Source organism: Podarcis pityusensis, assembly GCF_964106645.2.
Source record: "Podarcis pityusensis genome assembly, chromosome: 10".
NCBI lineage: Eukaryota > Metazoa > Chordata > Lepidosauria > Squamata > Lacertidae > Podarcis > Podarcis pityusensis.
Window position 1 is genome coordinate 63545583 of NC_138035.1, and position 24084 is coordinate 63569666.

The 24084-nt window shown below is 40.0% G+C and overlaps 1 protein-coding gene across 4 annotated transcripts in view; it reads left to right on the top strand.

Moving 5' to 3' along the window:
• Window positions 1-22261, top strand: part of BRD1 (bromodomain containing 1) — a 41443-nt gene extending 19182 nt beyond the window's left edge. Inside the window, exons 8-13 of one of the 4 annotated variants that reach the window (XM_081023478.1) lie at window positions 1123-1611; window positions 11211-11346; window positions 11728-11855; window positions 15513-15622; window positions 18063-18217; window positions 20411-22261. In XM_081023478.1, the coding sequence (XP_080879604.1) occupies window positions 1123-1611; window positions 11211-11346; window positions 11728-11855; window positions 15513-15622; window positions 18063-18217; window positions 20411-20594 (1202 nt within the window). In that variant the 3' untranslated portion in view covers window positions 20595-22261. Of the gene's footprint in view, window positions 1-1122; window positions 1612-11210; window positions 11347-11727; window positions 11856-12568; window positions 12754-15512; window positions 15623-18062; window positions 18218-20410 lie in introns of those variants that run through there. The other 3 variants (XM_081023477.1, XM_081023479.1, XR_013991149.1) reach the window with 3 other exon arrangements.
• The last annotated feature ends 1823 nt before the right edge of the window (window positions 22262-24084 follow it).

Here is a 24084-nt window from a genome sequence, read left to right on the forward strand (position 1 = left end):
ATGGGGAGCTGCTTAGTATTTTCATTGTGTGTAGAAGCAAATTGCACGGGAGGAGAAACCTGTGGGAAGCGTTAAGTATCCTCAAAGTCACAAAAGCATCCACTCAGTACTGTTGGTGTAAGATACTGACAAAATATTTCGGTAGAAATAGCTGCTTTTTCTGTGTCCTCTTCATTCTGCATGGAGTTTGTAGATAATGTGTATGGATTGTTAAGTAAGAGAAGCTCTTGTGCTTGAAAACAAAGGTGATAGACTTTATTGACCCAAATAGCAGGCATTCTCACAGGTAAATAATTCCTGTAAAGAATGTCAGAACGATGCTAAACTAAATAGTAGGGGGAAAGATGAATTGGTAGAAGGAATGATTTTTTTAAATAAAGAAAATCCTCCAAATAGTCAGTGGGTGAAATTCAATGTCATGTAAGCAGTCCACTGATCAGTCAGGTACACCACAGAATGTCATCCTTAGGGTTGGGTTCATTGCAAGCATGACTTAAGTCTGGAGCCAACCTATGATATTTCCTGTCGGGTTTTTGCCATTAAGATAGAAGTGCAAGTTTTACTGAATTGAAACTGGTAACCATAACTCTAAGCTGTTTTGCAGTGCTCAATAATATATTAATTTAGCAAAGCTTTCAAAGCCCCCTGTTAATTGTCAACAATTTCAGGCTCCAAAAGTGTGTTTTTAAAAAAAAACTAACTGAAAAAGTTTAAACAGGTAAGGTGGATATATTACTCAGCTTACTGTATTTTAAGTACTTTTATAAACAGCTTACGTCATGAAACGCTATGCAATTTGAAAGGTAATAGTATTTTAGAGGCTTAGAACTTTGGCACAAATTGGAACTCTTAAGATTCAATCCACAATGCAAGAGTGAGTCCTTTGGTTCCAGTGGGACTCGCTGTGAAATAAATACATTGAAGATTAGAGCCAATCTTTTCCACACTTACCATATTCCCCTAAATCCAGGCACTAACTAGGACAGTTGGTTTAAAGTTTATGTGTTATACTTTGTATCAAACAACAATAATTATTGCGGGCTACATATTTGATACTAAGTTTTCTGTAGTAGCTCTTATAACTATCAGTTTTCAAAAACCCAACTTTATTAATTTTTTCAGGAGATAAATCTCCCCCTAAACTTGAACCATCAGATGCATTACCTCTTCCTTCAAACTCGGAGACTAATTCAGAGCCACCAACCCTCAAACCTGTAGAACTCAATCCAGAGCAGAATAAACTTTACAAAAGAGTAAAATTTGACAATGAATTGTATAGTACTTCCATTCAGAAAGAAATAAATGGACACACTCCAGAACACTTACTTGACAGTAATCTCAGTGAGTCGACCGTTTCTGCTGTAGCTGAGTCATCAACTGATGTAAACAGACGTACTTCTGTTCTCTTCTGCAAATCGAAAAGTGTAAGCCCCCCAAAGTCTGCAAAGAACACTGAAACCCAGCCAACTTCTCCACAGCTAGGGACCAAAACCTTTTTGTCTGTAGTCCTTCCAAGGTTGGAGACACTACTGCAGCCCAGGAAAAGATCAAGGAGTGCTTGTGGAGATTCTGAGGTGGATGATGAGTCCCCTGTAAAGCGTTTGGATACAGGTAAACATTTGCTTCCATATTCTTTTTAACGATAACATGGATAAATAATAATTTAATCCTTTTTTTAAAAAAAGCCCACATTAAATTGACAATATAAATGTACAGCTTTATATTTGTAGAAGCCTGATATCTTCTGACATCTGATTAATTTGTTTTATCCATGTTGTCTAACTTCATATTCAGGGATGGTTGTTTTTCTTTGCTGCTGTGATCTGCTCTTATTTTAAATTAAATTGAATGTTAGATCTTTCTTCAAACCTTCTCCACTAATGAATCTGAATGCTTGCAGCCTAGTTAGCTATCTTTTATATGGCTACCTTTGTGTCTAATCATGAGAAGAATATACTTGGATTCTGTTAAAGGTCAACTTTAGGATTTACATTCAAACCCAAAAAGGTTTGGACCAGTTCTGTTGTGCCATTCCCAGAAGCAGCCCTCTCTTGAGTATAAATTGTGGTTCCCCCCTAAGTTTTATGCGTTGGATCCAAGCAGCTGTGTACGTTGCTTGCCAGGATTAAGCGTCATGGTTTTCCTTTAGTGCTCTAGCACTGGGAGTGCCCCTTTGGATCCAATCCCATATTACACTGTGTGTGTGTGTGTGTGTGTGTGTGTGTGTGTTTCAAAGAAAACCCTCAAAGTTATGAATGAGGTTAATCTGGGGGAAAAGTTTTATTAGTGTTATGAATTATTATTTTTTGAGTGATAGGTTCTTACAAAGCAACCAAATCCCTACTCTGCCACTCTGACCAGGGTTTGGATGAAGAAGTGGTGTCCCCCCTACTCAACTGTGCCTGGGCTTTGCTAGCAGGAAGCGGAGGCCCCGTGGAGCTCTCCTTTATTCACCTGCCTGAACGGTGGTTATATGGAAGCTGTTGCTGGTGGTATCTAGTATAAAGCCCCCCCCCCCCAGGGGTGTCTGGGAAGGCAGAGGTGGAGCTGAACCAGCAAAGGGTTCACTGAATTAAAAAGGTGGCCTAGCTGGTGGTAAGTTGCGATCTGGACCTGTTTGCTGTGCCAGTCTGGCGTGACAAACTACAAGGTTTTCCTGTCCGTCGCCTTTCTTCCTGTGACAAAGATTGTGTGGGAGCAGGAAAGGAGATTTTGAGTCCGTAACACACAGCCAATCTCTTAACCGTGGTCAGACAAGAGGGAATGTTATATCTGCGTTGTGTCATTGAAAATGTGTATCATTTTAAAAGGATCAGTTTGGCGATACAAAATACACAAACACACTTGCTTATGACATGCTGCTGTTAATGTCAACTTTTCAAGCATTTGAGCAGCTTGTTGTTTTAAGCATAATAGTCTTGACGTTCATCTTTCATGTACTTGTTGTGTTAAGCAGGTTTATTTGTTTGCAATGTAGAAAATAGTGGTGATTTACACTTTTACTTTTCTGTGAAACGGCAAAAGCAGAAAGTAGCTTGGTGAACGGTGTTCATTTTAGTGGTTCAAGCCATCAGACCTGATTCACAGCAAAAAGCTGTTCTGTTGAGCAAACCAGTAACAGTAGCAAACCAGATTTTGGGGATGTTACCCTTTAAGATGCATATTCAGTAAACTAGTTGACTCCAGCTAATTATCTCTTTAAATTAGCTAACAAGATTGCTTTCCTCTCTACTGTTCTGCTTTCATGTTTTTCTTTTCTGTGGCCAGGAGTTCAGTTGAAGAGGCTGCGGTTGGCATACGTTTTCAAGTATTAATTGTTTGGAGAATACTGCAGGTATCCAATATGGGTTTAAATCCAGAGCAAGTTAGTCTTACTTGGGTCCTGTTGAAGGAAATGGAACTTAGATCCCATTGAACTCGGTGCAACTTACGTGCAGCTAACTAGTTCTGGATGCATACAGTTGTGTTCTGCATCTCGATGGGGAATGTGTCACAGGAACAACTGTTTAATGGGCTGCCCCAACTATCACACACTATAGAATGCACTGTTTTTACCCACGAAGTCTCTTTTTGAGTTTCCACCCCCACCATTTCTCATTGCAGTTTCTAGAAATGTCAAATCAAACTGTGTTGACTAGCATTTGGCGCAGAGAGAGAAATGTCATTTGTGGTTGGTGCCTCTGTACGTTTCCATGTGTGTTTATTTACTTATTCATTTTTTCATTTATATACACACACGTATACATAGATACAAACCCCATTTACCTGAATATCCACCAGAAGCATGTTATTAGCCTGACTCGTTTTAGCAAATAGTAGCATCTAGTACAGGCTTCCTCAACCTCGGCCCTCCAGATATTTTTGAGACTACAATTCCCAGCATCCCTGACCACTGGTCCTGCTAGCTAGGGATCATGGGAGTTGTAGTTCAAAAACATCTGGAGGGCCGAGGTTGAGGAAGCCTGATCTAGTAGCTGCTTGATTTAGTTTTAAAGTCAATATTTTACAAGTGGAACTCATTTTTCCTTGTGTCTAGAATGCCATCTGAACAAAGTTTACCTGTGCCTTTGTGTTTCATTATGCCTCTACACACCTACGGAACCTCTAATGCAAGAGTATGCCACTTGCTAGTTTGTTTCTGGTCCTGCTAGCTCATTATGAACCCCCACTTTCTCCATATTTGTCAGAATCTTCCTACTGAACACGTTTTCTCTTTTTTACTGAGGTTATAGCAAAGTTCCAGAAGCGCACAAGACCGTCAACCAGTGGTTCACAAACATTCCTTGGCTTACTGGCCAGCTATCATATGTAATTGCTACCAATCGCCTCTCCTGCATCATCTGGCATTCACAGAATGCCTGGGTGGGTAGGCATTTGTGTGGAGGTAAGGGATCCGGCAGTAAGAAATAGTGGAAGTGTCACCATTTGCTTGGTAGGAACTTCTGCTATTTCTTACCTGCTCAAAAACTGCAATGGAAATTAGACTTGAGAGTAGCGATCAGTGTCCTGTTCTCTAGAGTCTCTTGCCACTTGCTGGTGAGTGGCCTTGTTGATCCCTTTTGATCCCTTGTTGATCAGTTGCCTGGAACTTGGGTTGTGAGGACAACATCTGAGGAATCATGCCCTTTCCTTCCTACCATTGGAGCAGTGTGTTTCTCTCTTCCTTCCTCTTCTCGGCCCAGCCTCCTCATGCTTTCTTGAGAAGTTCCAGTTGTGCCGTTCCAGTTTCTCAATGAACACGTGACGACACATAGTGCTGTTTCTTTTCTCGGCTCCCCACCACCCGCCTCACTACTACACATGAAAGAGCAAAAGTACCCCTAAAATTGAGAAGCAGCAGGGGGAGAGAAGTGTTGGTGTCCCCCTGTTTTCAGAACTCCATTTTTTACTGTTGATTTTTTTTTTAATTAAAAAAAATTACAGTGGACGCTCGAGTTGCAAACGTGATCCGTGCGGGAAGCACGTTCACAACCCGCAGCGCAGCGTCTGCACACGCGCAGGTTGCGATTTGGCGCTTCTGTGCAAGCGCCGTAACCCGGAAGTAACCCATTCCGGTACTTCCGGGTTCGGCGCAGTGCACAACCCAAAATGGTGCAACCCGAAGTGTCTGTAACCCGACATATGACTGTATAGGTAAATGTTTAATATATGTTTCTTGGCAAATGTTTTATATCACCTATTTTAAATAGCTGCAAAATCTAGAAAGCGGGGTGAGTTTATAATCCTAACCCAGAAATAAATTTTCCCCTGATGGTATCAACTGAATATTCCCTTCTGAGGGAAAGAAGAAGAAAATGCTGTAAAGCTTTTTTTTTTTTTTAATTTGTGTGTGTTTCTGTCCCATCTCTCTTATATAGAACTTTTTAAACCAGCTTCATAAACCTATAAAATATTCAGGCAGTATTAGTTAATTGGCAAATGTTTCTTCTTTGCACTTAAATAGATCTTTTGTAAATACAGTTGTGTTTTGAGTAGAAGGATGGCACAGTGCAGTATTTTTTTGTCGAATAAAGCTGTTTCAGAGTGTCAACACTATTTCAAATAATCATCTTACAAGACTCTTCTAATGTATATTGTGGATGCAAATGACTTGTTGCTGGCCTTATTAAGAAAACTTCCGTAAAGCTGTCTTTGTAGATCCCTAGTGTTCATGCAATCTTTGATATCTGTTAGCAGGGGGGGAAAAGCTCTTTCTAAGTGTTCTCATGACTGTTGATCAAAACTCAAGTTTAACTTAAGTATAAAATTGGCAGGAAAAAACTAATAGACTATCAACTATACTAGAATATCTTACCCGGTTTTTGTTAGAAATATTGAAATGATAATGTTTCCAGTACTTTACTGAAAATGTAAGCAGGACAATTCTATAGCTATATCTCTAATGTGGAAAAGTAAGATCCTTTCTTTAATTGTGTGTGTTGTGTAATTATTAAGGAAATGCTGTGAGAGTATTTTGGAAAGAATAAGCTCAGTTTACTTCTGAAATTGTGGAACTTGATGCCCTCTAGTCTGTTTTCTTATTTGTGGAGCAATTGACAGTAGCTGGAAACAGTAGCTGAGGATCCAGCAATTAACTGCAGCGTATATTGTTTTCTTTGAACTAGTTAACTATTGTACATGGTAAAAGCAAAATTTGGAATAAACAATTTAGTAGTTCCTTCACCCTAAGCCTACGATTCCCTTTTAAAAAAATTATGTGTGCTGAAAACCAATTCAGTAGCCTCTTGTGACCCTTAGCACATGCTTCTGCTAACTCACAATACACCTTCTAAATTCACATGTGCAAGATACTTCCTTGGGCTTCGTCTGCTAATGTCTTACTGTACTGTTGAAGCATCTTTAGAGGTACTGATGCCCCAAATATAGAAATAGGTGGATAAATTAATCTGTCATCTTCTTTCATTGGAATGAATTTCTGCAAAAATGCAGCCCCTGTTCTTGGTATCTTGGTATCTCTTTTGAAAAATGCCCCTAAGCTCTCTGCTGCTACATCTTTCAGAGCAGTTGATTCAAAGTGGAGAATATTTCAGTCTTCCACTGTCAGATATTACATTAAATATGACTAGTAGAAGACATTGATAGTTTGCAAAGTTTTTGCTAATCTTGCTCTGGATACTGCTGGGAGGAGGGCTTATTTAATTAAAGCTCTTTTCCCTTTCAGTGAGACTAAATGGCTTTTTCACTGTCTTCCAGGTTCTCATATTAACTAATATGCTGAGTATTTATCTATTTGGATCCTAATTATTTTCTATTATCCTGAACACGGACTGGAATTCAATGTAATGATCATTTTGGAACGCAGAAAGACAATTACATTTCAAGTAATTATTTTGGATCATGTTGGAGACACCAGCCATCCTTAAAACAAAATCAATATCTTGAACCCTGTTGGAGGAAGTCTTTGATATATATGAACCTATGCTCTTCATTCAGTATATTTCCCCATCTCCGTAAGTTATGAAGTTGTATGTTGCAATCTAATGTGACATAAATTGGTCGCAGTTTTACCAATCCCCAGAAGTCTTACCTCAAACGTGCTCCTTGTGGGTTGATTGGTTAAGAATGTTCCTTTCCATCGCCATTCCTCTGCAAGCCAATCTAATCTTCCCTTGGCCAGGATATAGACGCCATAATACATTCACCAAATATAATAACTACATTTCTCTCCATCTTTATTTTGTTGCAGAAAATACAGGGCTCTATAGGAATTGAACATGATTTTGCACTAGCACTGGTCAGCAAAAAGGGTCTATATAGTGGTGCCATTCATGGATTATTGAAAATACTTGCCATCCGACACCCTCAATTACCGCCTAGATCAGAAAACCCAATCCTGCGTTATACAGAGAGGGAATTAGGCAAGGGTTTTCTAACTTCCTAAGCCAGAGGGATTTTGAATTCCTAAATGCAGTATCTTATGTTTACTTTCCAAACTTTTAGTATTCCTCATTTTTTAAAAAAAATCCTTCCCTTTTTCTTCTGTTTCTTCATAACTGATTGCTTTCTACTGCATTGACTTTTTTCAGAGTCCAGTCGAGAATTCTTATCTGGTAGACACGGGTCTGCTTCTTTTTTACATAAAGTTTAAACACTCTTGACATAATAAGTTTGACTCCATATTTACAGATTGGGTATAACTTCAGTTCCAAGATAATGATTTTTAAAATTGTTTTGTGTATCCTGTGTTTCCATGAAATGGTTAGTTGTGTTACAGCAAGGAGTAGTTGTAGTTGTAGCTTCTACTGTGACAGTTGCATATCTGCTTCAACTTACACTCAAGTAAAAGGTAAAGGGATCCCTGACTATTAGGTCCAGTTGTGGACAACTCTGGGGTTGCGGCGCTCATCTCGCTTTACTGGTCGAGGGAGCCGGAGTACAACTTCCGGGTCATGTGGCCAGCATGACTAAGCTGCTTCTGGCGAACCAGAGCAGCGCACGGAAACACTGTTTACCTTCCCGCTGGAGCAGTACCCATTTACTTGCACTGCGTGCTTTCGAACTGCTAGGTGGGCAGGAGCTGGGACCGAGCAACGGGAGCTCACCCCGTCGCGGAGATTTGAACCGCCGACCTTCTGATCGGCAAGCCCTAGGCTCGCTCTCTCTTCACCTATTAAAAATAATATTTTTTGCAAGGAAGGTTTTCTTTCCACAGTATGAAAATCTTAAGTACATGTTGTTACATAGAATATCTTCATCAATAGTAGTCAAATAGTTCTTTACTATTGTAAAGTGTTCTGTTGCCCTTAACTAGCTTCTTGCAGTATGAGCTGGAGTAGGCAAGAGCTTGTTCATCAGAAGCGCAAAGGATCTGAAATGGACTATGAACAATGACATTTCATAGGTGGTTAACATCTAGAATGCCACACTCTTCCCTGTTGAAACAGACTAACATGGCTTTTCTTCTTAATGTACTCAAAATAGCTGTAGCAAAGAATGGTGTGTTCTTAGGGAAATGTTGCTTGGACAACTAATGAAAACTTAGAAACACAGAAAGATCATTGTAAAGGTCTGTTAACTTCCCATGGAGTACTAATGGTTCCAGAAAACTTCAGTGTGGATCTGACAGAGCATCTCAAATGCAGAAGAAAATGAAAACAGATTCACTATTTTACCATTGCTCCAACAGAGTCTCTAAAATTGCTTGAGATATTGATAGTATCCGACTACCAAGTGCTTCTTCCTCGTTACTCTCTATTTTTGGTTAATTGTTTGTGTTAGGCCAAGCCAAAATGTTTTATGCGACTGTATCTGTTTCTGGCAACACCTGGGACTCAGCTATACTGCTGCAAATAAAACGTTTGGTGTGTGTTGTAAAGTGAAATATACAAATGTGGCGCTAGATGACAGTGGTGAGCTATGGCAAATTCAATATATTTTTCAAAAACTTTTTTTTTAAAGAAAAGCATTTTCACAGCATTTTTATATACGTGTAGATTCCACCCTGTTATTGCTAAATTATCATTTATGTTTTTGTATACTTCTATGGGTGTGTTTGGATTTAATGGTGAATTATGGTTTAGCATTACACAAACAAACCTTGGAGTGCTTCCCCCTTGCCTTTCTCTACTAGAGTGGCTAAGAGAAGTCTGGAAGCTCTTTAAAAAAATAATAATATTAACTATAGTTTAGCTTACATCTGCAAGACATGCTGCAGCTCATTTTTGTAATGCTAAACTACATTTTTGTGTCATTCTTGAACTAGCCCTGTATGTTTTACACATATTTCTGCAATTTATTAGCACTAGTTGTGGAATAGTTTGGGGATGTAAGGAATGGACTTCGGTTGGATATGGTATTTGAACTTCTGTGCTTGAACTGCTCATATAGAAGTCTGTGTACAAAAGTTTTAAATTGTCTTTCCAGTTTGCCTGCAATATTTTGCTGTTTGGCTCACAAAACAGATCAGCACGCAGTATTACACTGGTTTCAATTCTAAGCATTTGATCCTCTGGTCTCTTAGAAATAATGAAGCTGGCCCTTTCAAGCCCTGCTGTGTGTACATACTACTTGAAAATATTCACTTTGCAAATATTATTGCATTTACATTTAGCTTATATTTAGCATTCCTCCCCCCAATTCATGTTGTCCTGTTTTGGAAAAGGATGAAGATCTTACCTGCGTGGGGCTTCAGCCCTATAACTGCTCTTTCTAACAGTAGTTTTTCAGTAAGATTTGTGCACAATGTCAGTAATGCAGTAATCTTTGCCTATGCACCATGAAACAAGGAAGCTTCATGAAACCTTCAAAGCTGATACGACACAAACTATTGTTGACTGCTTCTCATTTTGATTTCTCTGTACCCGGTATATTCTGGTGTAAAAAGGCAGAATGACTAACTGAACAAGAAGGAGCGTATGTGGGTATAGGGAAATTGTAATGTCAATTTGCTTGCATTCTGTATTGCAGTTGGTTGTCTTCAGCTTGTATTGCCACAGGTTCATATCTTGTTGGATCGACTAGTGTCTGACTTGTTCATCACACGGTACCAGTTTTAGGAAAAGTTCTTTCTTAGAGCAGGTTTCTTTTCTTTTTTTTTTCTTCTTTTTTTTTGAAAAATGAAAGATTGGAAACATGTTATTTAAAACACCCCAAGGAAACATAATTTTAGAGTTGCTGTGTTCACAAGTGTTTGTATACTGGCGGAATCATGCCTCCATACAAGCCATCTTACCCTCTGCAGCTGGTGTGCTAAGCAGATCTTATCCCCCCCCCCCCCAAGCGAGGCAGAGAGCTTTTAAGCTCTCAGACTTGCTTACTGGGCTCACAGGCGTCTTCTGAGATCTCGCAAGAGGCTCCCAGAGCCAGGCAGAGAGCTTAAAAGCTCTTTTTTGCCCTGGGAAAACCCTGCACAAAAAGCTCTCTGCCTTCCATGCTCTTAATTTATGGGATTTCAACCAATCAGTTTTCAGCAGTGTAAAAATGTACGCAAGTTGCGAGTCACCTGCGTGTCCTCAACGTATTTTATGCATCTGTTGAATCTTACATGCAATTTTCATTCATGGTCAATTGAAGCATCTTTCAGTTTTATTTATTATTACGATATGAGACACTACCATTCCTGTTTCTAAAATAAGAGAAGATCAAATTTCAAAGTTGGCAGATAAGCTGTTTGGGTTGTGGACTTTTAGACTAGTTTAGTGCTGTATTAGGCTTCTGTACATAGGTTCTGAATCCTAAACTGAATATGTGCAGACAGTGTTAGCATTTTCTAGAGCTCTATTGAAAGTTAGCAGTCGCCTATTTGATACCAGACTGGTCCTTACGCTGCTGGGAGGTTGGAGACAGCCATTCTCCATTTTCTTCTGACGATTTGAGAAATAGAATGAGTTTGCTGTCACTTGCAACTCAGATGCTTTAAGTACTGCATTAACTCACAGTCTTTTAATTTTTAGATATTTAATGAAAATGTAGACCTGTCTTTTGTATGTTTGCCTAGACTTCGTTCTGCATGCATTGCTTTAGAAGCGGCACAGTTTGATATATCTTGCAATAAGTATCAGTCCCTTGATTTTACCTCCTCTATCTTCACTGATGTCTACACTTTCTGCATGTTTCACTTAACTATTTAATGTTTAATCTCATTCTTCTTGCACATGTTACAGCTCTATTAACAGAGGTACTAAAACATGCACATAAGTATATATTGAAACATGTATGAAAATACAATCCACTTCCACATTATGTGTATTTTTCTTTTGTTAACCTGCCAGGTCTTTCAAATGGTTTTGGAGATGGCAGTAAAGAGTCGGAGTTAAATGATACTCCAGGGAGAAAAGTTGAACCTCGTCGCCGTTGTGCATCAGAGTCTAGTATATCCTCAAGTAACAGCCTGTTGTGTAATTCAAGGTAAAAAAATGTGGTGTTATTAGCCCAAAGTTAAAGTATGTTCAAAATATAATTATTTGAATCTAGACTTCCCATAAGCAGAGGTACTCCAGTTTGTCATTTGCCCTGCGCCTCTTGAAAATATTCTCTGGAGGGTTGCAGGACCCTCTGGAAAAGTGAGGGGAGTGGTAAAAATCCCCATTTCCCTTCCTCAAGCAAGAATCTTCACTGGATTTCAGAAGTGGGCAGCCCAACAGTAATATTAATTACTGGGGTGAGAGACTTCTGGCATATAAATGGCCATGTCCATGAAACCTTGTAAAGAAGTATAACAATTCACGTGTTTCTGCAAGCTATTGTTATTGTTGTTGTTATGTTTTCTGACACTTCAAATGTTTCTAGTTTTAGTCTGCCAAAATGTGGGAAAGGCAAACCAGCGCTTATACGAAGACACACGTTAGAAGACCGAAGTGAGTTGATATCATGCATTGAAAATGGAAACTACGCAAAAGCAGCAAGAATTGCGGCTGGTAACTGATATATTTACGCTATGTGTTTATAAAAAATATCTGGCGTTTCTTCCTGCCTGCTCTCTAGAAATGAAGGGTGATGCCTTCCCATGACATCTTACTCTGTGGCTAGATGAATGTGAGACTTTGCCTATTTGTGTCTACCTCTTGATGATACCCGTTAGGTTTTCCAACTTGCCCCCAATGTGCCTCCTTCTAATCAATCTCTTACTTCCTCTGCCTCAGACATTTTGAGGTTGAACATAACAAACACAAACCTTCTCCCATCCATATTTCCCTCCTATGCACCCTTTTCTAAATTCATCGTTAAAATTGATCTGCTTTGAACACCCGTTACACCTTTAAACTCCTCTTTCCTTGTCTTGTCTTGTGTTCTGCTCTTTGTGATTATAGCAGTTGGTCCCTTATGACTATTTAACCATTCCCTTTAGCACATCTCCACCTCGAGGCCTTGTTAGCATTGCCTTTCCTGCACCAGCCTCACTTCACCTCATCTGCTTTCCCTCAGCTGTGTTGTCTCTTGTTCACGCCCTCGTTACTTCTTTTGTCCATCTAATATAAACTGTAAGCCCTTTGAGCACTATATTTTCCCTGTTCTATATATTGCCTTAACACACTGGTGTCACTAAGCAAATAAATTCAATTAACAAAGAACTCTTAGTTTGCATGTTGTGTTCAGGGCTTTCCATGTTGACTCTGCTCCAAAATGCCAGGAAATCGCAGCTGAGAACAAGACACATTATTGAGGCAGTATGGTACGGGATCCATGCTGTGGTTAGTTCAAGCTTCGCCGCCACCTTGGAGCAGAATGGCTTGCAGTTCAGAATCAGAAGAACCTTTATTTGCATCAGCCACTAGCCGTAGCAATAAAATAAAATACAGTGTACTGAAGATAGAGGTAAAAACTTAACTATACAAAATACATTCTGGAGGTTTACATCAATGATCAAATAATAGATCTTATTCTAATTGCCCCTGCTAAATTTTTTGCTGTCACCCGATTATCTTGATCTGCTAGAAGAAAGGACACAGTAGCAAAGGTTGAGCGACCTGGTATAGATAGCACTTGAGGGGTAATAACCTCTCTCCTCAAAGGCTTTCCATTGCAGAGGGATCAGCCTAACTCACAGATTTGTCTGTTCACTGGAATAGACATGTGGGGTCTATGCATCTGAAGCTAACATGCAACTGAAGTTACCCTTCCATGTTACAACTACACAACTGGCACAAATGATAAGAGTTGGAAGGGACTGTTTAAGAGGGGAGGAGGAGGAGTTGACACGCACACAGACACACACAACCAGGGTTTGCCTTCCGCCACAAAATGGCCATTGTCGGTTTTAAACTTCTGTTTATAGGTATGGTACTGTATTTGAGTGCTGGGGCCTCTTAATAAATTACCTGCTCAGAAACTGTATGTATAATTCACAACACTGTGTGGAACGAGATCCTGGGCATAAACTTATACCATCATTATACCTGAACCATATTTCAGCTTTTCTGGAGTTCAGTCTGTAAGTGCCTCAAGTCTGTTAGACTTAGCTGAGATGCTCCTGAAGAGCCTGTGGGAAACTGAGTTGTCGAGAAGTCTAGTCATTTGATACGATTAAAACACAACACACATCTGCATCCATTTCTAGTTACAGCAGTGGAAAGCGGAACTGTGTATTGGTAATTTAAAATTACAGTGGTACCTTGGTTCTTGAACATAATCTGTTCTGGAAGTCCTTTTGACTTCCGAAATGTTCAAAAGCCAAGGCGTGGCTTCTGATTGGCACTGGCACCCAAGAAACAATAGCTGAAAGCCACATCGGACGTTTGGCTTCCGAAAAACATTTTAAAACTGGAACACTTACTTCTCGGTTTTTGGCGTTTGGGAGCTGAAATGTTTGAGTACCAAGGCGTTCGAGAACCAAGGTTCCATCGTATAAACTTGAAATAATTTTCTATGCTTCCTTTCCTCCAAGGAGCTTGAGGTATTGTACATAGTTCTGCCTCTTCCATTTCATCCTCGCAAAAACCCTGTGGTACCTTAGCCCTCATGGCTGATGAGGATTCCTTATCCACCAAACTAACCCTTACCCTACATTGGTTCACTTTATAAACTATTCTTTTGGAAAATTAAAACCATGTGTTGTGTCAATGTGGAATCTGGCATACAGAATGTACCTGAGGTAGGGTATAATTGACCAAATTTCACTCACACTTCGTATTGATTTTCTCTTGAACATTGGGTTTGCTGTGTGCACAGAATGGCAGGGTGGTGGAAGGACCTTTCTTACTTGCAAACTTCTCTGACTCGTAAAATGGGCTGCCTTTCAAACTGTTGCTGGGCAGCGCCGGTTCATACTGAGCACGTGCATAAATTTCCTCATTCATGGGAGCTTAGGCAAACTTTGGACCAGAAAATGTTTTTGGTTTTTTTTAAACAACTCCTGGGTAATGGCACGAGTTAGACATTCACCTTGATCTATTGCAATAAAAAGTTTTGCAAAAGATGCAGTAAAAACAAAAATCTTTCCAAAAAGTCCACCCACTCCCACTCTCCTTTTTCTTAATTGCAAGTCTGAGGGCAAGGACCATCTAATTATAATTTTTTGTAAGCTGCTCTTAAGAGTCTTTTTGGCAAAAGGGTTGGGGAATAAATGCCGTACATAAATAAAACCAAACCATCAATGTCTTTGGGAAGGGGGGAAAATGGTTTAAAAGTGCTAGTCACTCATCAAACATTTTTCTCATTCAAAACAAGTCGTTTTATAGCATTTCTACCTCAAATTCAGTATGGACCTAACTCTTCTACCCTGTGAAGTTCCAAATCAAGCCATAGAACTTGCATCCCCACTTCCAGATTCCTTATTATAGTTCCAGAATGTGAGTCAACTGGCTTAACGTGGGACCATGACTGTGGCCTTATAACTAATGTGATCAATTATTTCAGTCCTACTTGTTTCCATGCCATGTAAAACTAATTACTATCCTTTGCAGGAATGCTGATTCTTGTGAACAGGCTAAAAGAGTTTCCTAGTCAAAAGCATCATCATTATTCAACTAACCTTTACTCAGAGTCGACCCATTGAAGTTCATGGCTCAAACTTAATTTCAGTGGGTCTACTGTGACTAAAAGTTAGTTGACTTACTGTTTGATTTTTCTTCTTCAAATCTACACTAAATAACAGGAGAACAGAATCACAGGACTGCCAGTTTCAGTTTGTGGAAATGATCACTCGAGAGTCTTAAAAGGCCACGGCCAACAAATTCTCTTAGCTCAACGTATCTGTGGCTTTCACATGCATAATATTAACTGGTTAAACTGGTCAGTATGTTACTCTGTTCTCCCAGTCAGCCAATGAACAATGTGTAACAATATATTGAGCCACCTCCAACCTTGATGTTGACAACGTAGCCGCTTTTCTGCATGGAATGTTTTGTTCCGAAACCTATGTGGTATGGACTGGTTTTCACCACACCAAAGGCTTGAGCAAGTAGAAGAGCAAAGATTAACAGCTGGTTAAAATTGCCCAAACAACATAGGAGCTGCTTCATGCAAATGCCCTACTCAAAGGGCACACACAAAGTTTACCTTTTCAGTGTGTCAACCATTGCATCAACTGTGGCCGTTAGTGATTTACTCTCTCTTTTCTCTCTTTTACCCTTTAGAAGTTGGGCACAGCAGCATGTGGATTTCAACGGATGCTTCCAATTCTGTCCTTGAGCCTCTAAAAGTTGTGTGGGCCAAATGCAGTGGGTATCCTTCCTATCCAGCACTGGTGAGTTATTTGTCATTTATATTAGAGGTGACTAGAAGTAACATACCTTTTTTTATGCCAGTTGCACAATTTATTGTGGGTGCATCAGAGTTCATGAAATGGCAAGTGGTAGTTGTCATATTCTGACGCTTTCAGAGTCAGTTTCCATGTAAGTGTCATGTTAGCCCAATTTTGGACGTAATACCCATTAGTTAGTTTCCCATTAATTTATTCCAACTTGTGTGTGTGTGTGTGTGTGTGTATATATATATATATATATATATATATGTCCCTTCATATCCATGTTTGGAGATGTCAACTCTCCAATACGTTCTTAAACAACAACAACAAGAAGCAAACCTGGTTTTCTGTACCAAGTTGGAATAAATTGATAATGGAAATCTTAATAGATCCATTTCAGTAAGAGTTTATGCCTGGTTTTGGTACAAAAATGGTTTTGGTCTCCTTTTATGATGACCTTATGATGACCTCTGTCGGGAGAGTGGGGAATGCGTTCCCGTTACTTCTCATTGACTTCTCAGAGGCTTTTGATACCATCAATCACGGTATCCTTCTGGAGCGGCTGTCCGAGTTAGGGGTGGGCAGCACTGCTTGGTCTTCCTTAGCCGTTTCCAAGAGAGTGATGCTTGGGGAGTGGTCTTCAGCTCTGTGGAGTCGTCAATGTGGGTTCAGTTTTATCCCCCATGCTGTTTGACATGAAACCACCGAGTTGGGCTATCCACAATTTGGGACTATGTTGTCAGCAATATGCTGATGACACACAGCTCTACTTCTCCTTTGCATCTGCAGGTGAGGCAGTTGAAGTGCTGGACCAGTGTCTTGCCTGGTAATGGGACTGGATGAGAGCCAACAAACTGGAGCTCAATCCAGATAAGACTAAGCCACTGTTAATGGGTGGTTCCCTAGAGTGAATGCATGGGAAGTTGCCTGCTCTTGACGGGGTCACATTCCCGCTGAAGGAGTGGGTACATAGCTTGGGGGTACTCCTGGATCCATTGCTGTCACTTGAGGCTCAGGTGGCCTCGGTGGTACAGAGTTCCTTCCCTCAGCTTTGACTGGTGGCCCAGCTGTGCCCCTATCTGGACAGGGATAGCTTTGCTTCTGCTGCCTGTGCTTTGGCAATCTCCAGTGTAGATTAATACAATGCATTGAACATGTGGCTGCTTCTGAAGGTGGTTTGGAAACTTCAGCTGGTGTAGAAAATGGTGGCCACATTGCTCAATTAGTTGCCAGGCCCAATTCAAAGTTCTGGTTTGGATCTATAAAGCCTTAAATGGCTCAGTACTGCTCTGTGGTCCAAACCACTGAGCCTCTTGGGCTTGCCGATCAGAAGGTTGGTGGTTCGAATCTGCACAAAGGGGTGAGCTCCAGTTGCTCTGTCCCAGCTTCTGCCAACCTAGGAGTTCAAAAGCACACCAGTGCAAGTAGATAAGTAGCTACCCCTGTGGCAGGAAGGTAAACGGTGTTTCCATGCACTCTGGTTTCCATCATGGTGTTCCGTTGTGCCAGAAGCGGTTTAGTCATGCTGGCCACATGACCCGGAAAGCTGTCTGTGGACAAACGCCCGCTACCTCGGCCTGAAAAGCAAGAAGAGTGCCACACCCCATAGTCGCCTTTGACTGGACCAGGGGTCCTTTACCTTTTTATTTTTTACCTGAAGGTCTGAACCAGGCCTTCAAATCATCATCCAAGGTCCTTCTTCATGTGCTTCCTCCACAAGAGGTCTAGAGGGTGGCAACACGGAAATGGGCCTTTTCTGCCATGGCTCTCTGTGGAATGCTCTCTCCAGAGAGGCTCTCCTGGTGCCTTCGCTACATATCTTTAGGCTCCAGGCAAAAATGTTCCTCTATAACCAGGCCTTTGACTAATTAAACAATCTGGACTTTCAGTTTTGTTTATGAGGGGAAGTTATTGGTGATGGTGGTTGTTGTATGTATTTTGTGTTTCCATTCTGCAGTGTTATGCTATGAAATGGCCTGTGATCTTTGGTTAAAGGGTGGTATATGAATTTAATAAATAACCATAATAACCACAATGTCTAACAAATTAAAGTCTTAAGTATTGGATACCAAAGTGTGCTTAATGGGTAAATAGTTGGTTATTTCAAAGAGGTTACTGTAGCACAGGGCTGGCTCGCCTGTGGTCCTTCAGAGATAGCTGGATTCAAACTCGCATCAACCCTGATTGTTGATTAGGCTGGCTGGAATTGAGCAACCACTGGAGGACCACAAGTTAGTTATCCTTGCTGTAGCAGCCTGGGGCTTCATCATGTGGGAACTGAATGGGAAGTTACCACATTATTAAGAGCGTGACTCCTGTGAATTGAGTTTAATGTTGTGTACATTGGTTTGAGATTTGTGTTAGTAGATAGCTGCCTAATATACAATAAAATCTTTAAGAACAGTTACTAAATTATTATCCTTTCTCCTCCATTTTATAGATAATTGACCCTAAAATGCCTCGTGTTGCTGGTCATCACAATGGTGTTACAATACCAGTGCCACCCCTTGATGTGTTGAAAATTGGAGAACAAATGCAGACCAAATCGGATGAGAAGCTTTTCTTGGTTTTATTTTTTGACAATAAAAGGAGCTGGTATGTAAACTTCTTTCTCAAATGAAAAAGTCCTGTATGTTTTAACTGTAAGGGCAGCTGAAAATGTGATAAATTGGGTTCCACAGCTCCTTATTTGCTCAGAAATGGAATTTTGCAGAAGGAGAGAAAAACGTTACTTGCGTGATCCAAATAATTTTAGGAAGCATAAAAGCTCTAGCTTCTGAAAAACCTGATCCCTCCTATAGCAACTGTTTTTAGACATCATGATAAACCATAGTTTATTTTGAAAGGAATAAGGCTGTGCTAGCCTTGGGCTTAAAGGCTTCCCCTTTCTCTCTTCCAGCGCAAAAGCGAAGCTTAACTTGAACTTTATTTGAAACGAGCCACCTTCATGATTCATGGTTTGAAGTTGGCTTGTTTTAAACCATACTTAAGAGTAACCATGGTTTTTTCAGGTTCAGTTGTAATGATCAGCTACAGTGAACCAGAAACTGAATTGAAAGCTTCAGAACTTCTCAATAGCAACACCAGAGGAAAATTGGGAGCATGCAAGCACAAGATTTGTGCAGGCACGTTCCTGCCATGATGAACTATGATTTATTGTGATGTCCAGTCCAGGCCTTATTTGCACATACCACAATGCCAAGCCATGTTTGAACAAGTACACACTGAGTGCATTGAGTGAAAATTGGAACCATTTTGCTCTGGTCCTGCTGTGAGTTAAAGCCATAGTTTGACTTAGTGTTATCTGGGCTTTTGTCCCTCCAAGCAAAGCATGTCCTGTGGCCAAGGTTCATTTCATTGCTTTACCAGTCATGGCATATCTGGGACAGATAAACCACAAGCTCGGGTTCAGATGTAACACTACATCTGGTACGCAAGCTGAGACCCTACCTCCCCACAAACTGTCTTGCCAGAGTGGTGCATGCTCTAGTTATCTCCCGCTTGGACTGCTGCAATGCATTCTACATGGGGGTACCTTTGAAGGTGACCTGGAAACTACAACTAATCCAGAATGCGGCAGCTAGACTGGTGACTGGGAGTGGCCACCAAGACCGTATAACACCGGTCTTGAAAAATCTATATTGCCTCCCAGTACGTTTCCAAGCACAATTCAAAGTGTTGGTGCTGACCTTTAAAGCCCAAAACAGCCTCGGTCCAGTATACCTGAAGGAGCGTCTCCACCCCCATCGTTCAGCCTGGACACTGAGGTCCAGCTCCGAGGGCTTTCTGGTGGTTCCCTCACTGCGAGAAGTGAGGTTACAGGGAACCTTCTCGGTAGTGGCGCCTGCCGTGTGGAACGCCCTTCCACCAGATGTCAAGGAAATAAACAACTGACTTTTAGAAGACATCTGAAGGCAGCCCTGTTTAGGGAAGTTTTTAATGTTTGATGTTTTATTGTGTTTTTAATATCCTGTTGGGAGCCACCCAGAGTGGCTGGGGAAACCCAGCCGGATGGTGCGGTATAAATTATTATTATTATTATTATTATTATTATTATTAACAACCATGTGGCAGGAGTAGCAGAGCTGCCTCTATCATTCACATGTAGCCATAACTTGGCTTAACGTTGCATATGAATTTATCCTCTGCAGACTCTGTTGTAATGTTTGTCATTGTTAGCCTCTGATCCTGTTCAGTATCCATCCTGATTGTGTATTTACACCTTCAGCTGAGAAATGATGAAACTGCCATCTCATACAAATGCCATGTTTTTTAAAAGTAATTTTGTTAGCCTGCTTGATAATATGGTCCTCATTGAAATGGCCTTGGTTGTCTGAAAAATAAAGTGCAGGCCTAATACTCATGTTCTTGACTGCTGCACATCTTTTCCATGGACCACAGTTTTAAAACCACTTCCTTAGAGAATTTGTCCATTATGAGACAATATGAAATTTTGGTTTACTTCCCTGTTTGAAGACCACTTGGGGCTGGTGGTAATGTATGGTTTTAAACATTGGACTCAAACATTTTTGTTCCACCATGCATTTTTAGCTTTTCATTATTCCGATTACTGGTAATCTGTAAGTGTAGGTTTCTTTTATTTCCAACAGTTATCCTTGCAATTTTTAATGGAAGTTGGTTTTAATTGTCTGTTGTAGACGGCTGTGAGCATTGTTTCGAGTGGAAAGGAGGACTTAAAACAAAACAAAAATTGCATGAGAACCAGGGTATTTTTTAATTTTCCAAAATAGTGATAAGTATCTGAGATGTTGACTTATCCTCTTCCAGGCAATGGCTTCCAAAATCCAAAATGATTCCACTTGGGATTGATGAAACAATAGACAAGTTAAAAATGATGGAAGGTCGGAACTCAAGTATTCGCAAAGCCGTAAGGGTTGCTTTTGATCGTGCTATGAACCATCTCAGTAGAGTCCACGGAGAACCAGTCAGTGACTTCAGTGATATTGACTAACATAGGTGCAGCCAAGGCACACAAAAAACCACCCTGTATAGAGATCTACAAATTAACTTCTTCGTCTACAAGAATGTATTGAAGATACAACTTCGTAATCATTGATCCAGTGGCAGGGTTCTGCAGCAGATCCTCTGAATCACCATTGCCATATTGATTTAAAGATTTTTTTTTATCATTGTGTTGCTGTTTGGAGGATTTTTCCACTAAAATATCTTGTTCATAGTGTTCATAAAGTGTACATATATGTATATTCAACTCTTAACTTATTCTGATTTTAGATGTACCTTTTTATTTCTTTTATTTTGGCTGGGAAAGGGATAGATTGTCATTTCCATTTCTTTCCGCATTTTTTTTTAATTAAAAAAAAAAACTTCAGCGCCACCTTCCAGCTTAAGGTGCTAGGTGTTTCTTGAAGTAAATAACATCAGATAGATTTGGCTAAATCATATATTATGATATGGTGCTGCTTATGAAACTTGTATGTGATCTGTAGCTTTTTAACAAGACCTCTGAATGTTTGATTTTGCATAAATCAATTAATCTTTGCACAAAGTACCACATAGTTAAGATGTAAATTTACAACAGCAAATGTGTATTTTAAGAGAAGAAATTACATTATTTTGGAGGGTACTTTGTGAGAAAGACAACAGAAGTAAAAAAAAATTATGCTATGTACATCACTTGAAAAATCACCAAAAACACTCCATTGTTGCCCAAAATATCACTTTAGAAATTATTTGTGTTTTACACACAACCGGCTTAAAGCCTGTGAGTATATTATTTCTTGCAAACCATATCTCATCTATCTCCCCTGGATTTTATGTGCCTCCCTGTGTTATATTTATTGTAGAAAATGTATTACTTTGCTTTATAAAGAGAAATAAATGAGAAAGTATATTGATATACATTTTTATATAGGCACATAAGACAATTTGCTTTGGGAGAAAAAGCTGTCTTGGAAATGGTTGTACAAAATAACTTGATGGGTTGTGTGTCATTTGACCTTTTTTGTAACTTGTAATCTTTCTTTTAAAGGGGATTTCTGTAACTTTTAATTTTAGAACACTTTGGTAGCAATAGAAACTTTGGATACATTTTTGTATGGTACATGTGATGTATATAGAATTAGTACTTTATTTTTATTTCAAAGAATTAAAGCATTACATTTAGGGAAGGAAAATGATAGGGTGGGTTTCGAGTAATAACTTTTATATTAAAAAATAAAGTAAAACTATTGATTGTTGTAGCTACTTTATTTCTATGTTCACTGGAATACTGAATTTGTAACAATGGAAATGGCAAGTATGTTTTCAATGTGATTTATAATGACTACACTATTTATAAGTGCACTGCGGTGGACTCTTCAGTGATAACTTAAATGCTGTACCGAGATATATAATATGCAACACCAAATAATGCATATGAATGCACGAAATATTTATGCCCAGCTTCTTTTTTTTAAAATGGGTTAGCAAAGATGGCAAAGCCAATACTTTTAAAGTCTTTTTAAACAATTTCATTGAATAGCGTTCTTCATTGTAAAACCTGCTTGGATTTTTATTTTAAAGCTACAACCAATTTTGGAATAGTTTCTAATGTTTTTTATTATCTATGGTTTGTAATACCCCCTTAGAAGCTTGAAATAAACTTCCTTTCTCAAGTGATACTTTTGTCATGCATTTGGCCCCTTAGAATGTCTACATGAGAGCCAGAATCGCCTAACCACTTTCTCACAACAGAGATCACTACAAATGCTATACAAAGGACTCAGTTTTGCCCCGAGCTGCATTTTGAGCCACCTAACCGCTCACAGATCTCATATGCAGCAATATTTGTGATCGCCAAGGAACACTTCTAGGATCTCAAAAGTTTAACTTCTCCGTGTTTGTGTTACAAGAAGAACTCTGCAGGGGCACTTAACATAATGTCTGAGCAGCCCAAATAAATTTGAAGTTGTGGTAGCTTAAATGTGAGGACTCCAAAACTTCATAAACACTGATGTCACCGCTGGACCAAAGGATGTGCATTTGGGGCTGATTGAAAAAATAGCTCCTGTGCTTTTGCACAGTTGATTTTTCATTAATCATGCTATAAACGGCAGTAGGCATAGGACAGGTCACATATCCAAAAGAGGTCTACATTGGAAATTTATCTTCACATCAATAGTTCCTTCATTGTGCATCTTCTAGATCTGTAAGTACCTTGTATAATTTTGGGGTTGCCATTTGCAGGAGTTCCAATAAGATTGGAACATTTGAGAGTTTGTTGAAAGTGCTGGAAATGATGGAATGTGGCTTAAGGAACAGAAACGTGGGTCACAAAGGTGAGAGTTGATCCCTTTGACCAGTTAGGAAAGAGAAGTTGTACAGTGCAGTGACTTCTGGCCTGCGTGACTCGGTTCTTGTTTTCTCGGAAAGGAAGCGAGCGAGTGAATGTGTGCTTTGAGCTCCTTAAGCTTCTATAAGACCTGCTAGAAAGTTAGGGTGCTTTCTCTGAACACTGAGTAAACTGGCAAAAATGTATAAATCCAAATCAAATAAGTGTTGGAAATGTAAAGAGAATGTAAATATGTGGTGGTCTTGCAGTAAGGTTAAGGCTTACTGGGAAGTCCTGTGGACATGAGCTCTGTAAGCTTCATTGGAGAAAGGCAGAGTATAAATCATGGGTATGCAAACTAAGGCCCGGGGGCCGGATGCGGCCCAATTACCTTCTAAATCCGGCCCACGGACGGTTCAGGAATCAGCATGTTTTTACATGAGTAGAATGTGTGCTTTTATTTAAAATGCATCTCTGGGTTATTTGTGGGGCCTGCCTGGTGTTTTTACATGAGTAGAATATGTGCTTTTATTTAAAATGCATCTCTGGGTTATTTGTGAAGTGTGCCTGGTGTTTTTACATGAGTAGAATATGTGCTTTTATTTAAAATGCATCTCTGGGTTATTTATGGGGCATAGAAATTTGTTCATTTTATTTTTTTTCAAAATATAGTCTGGCCCCACACAAGAACTGAGGGACAGTGGACCACCCCCCTGCTGAAAAAGTTTGCTGACCACTGTTATAAATGCAGCGCAAAAGCTTCATATGAGACACACCTTGTCTTGGTTCATAAAAATCTCAAGAAATTAAGGAGATCCTCATGTACCTGACGCGGGTGGCGCTGTGGGTTAAACCACAGAGCCTAGGGCTTGCTGACCAGAAGGTTGGTGGTTCGAATCCCCGCGACGGGATGAGCTCCCATTGCTTGGTCCCTGCTTCTGCCAACCTAGCAGTTCAAAAGCGTGTCAAAGTGCAAATAGATAAACAGGTACTGCTCCAGCGGGAAAGTAAACTGTGATTCCGTGCACTGCTCTGGTTTCGCCAGAAGCGGCTTAGTCATGCTGGCCATGTGACCTGGAAGCTGTACGCTGGGTCCCTCGGGCAATAAAGCGAGATGAGCGCCGCAACCTGAGTCGGTCACGACTGGACCTAATGGTCAGGGGTCCCTTTA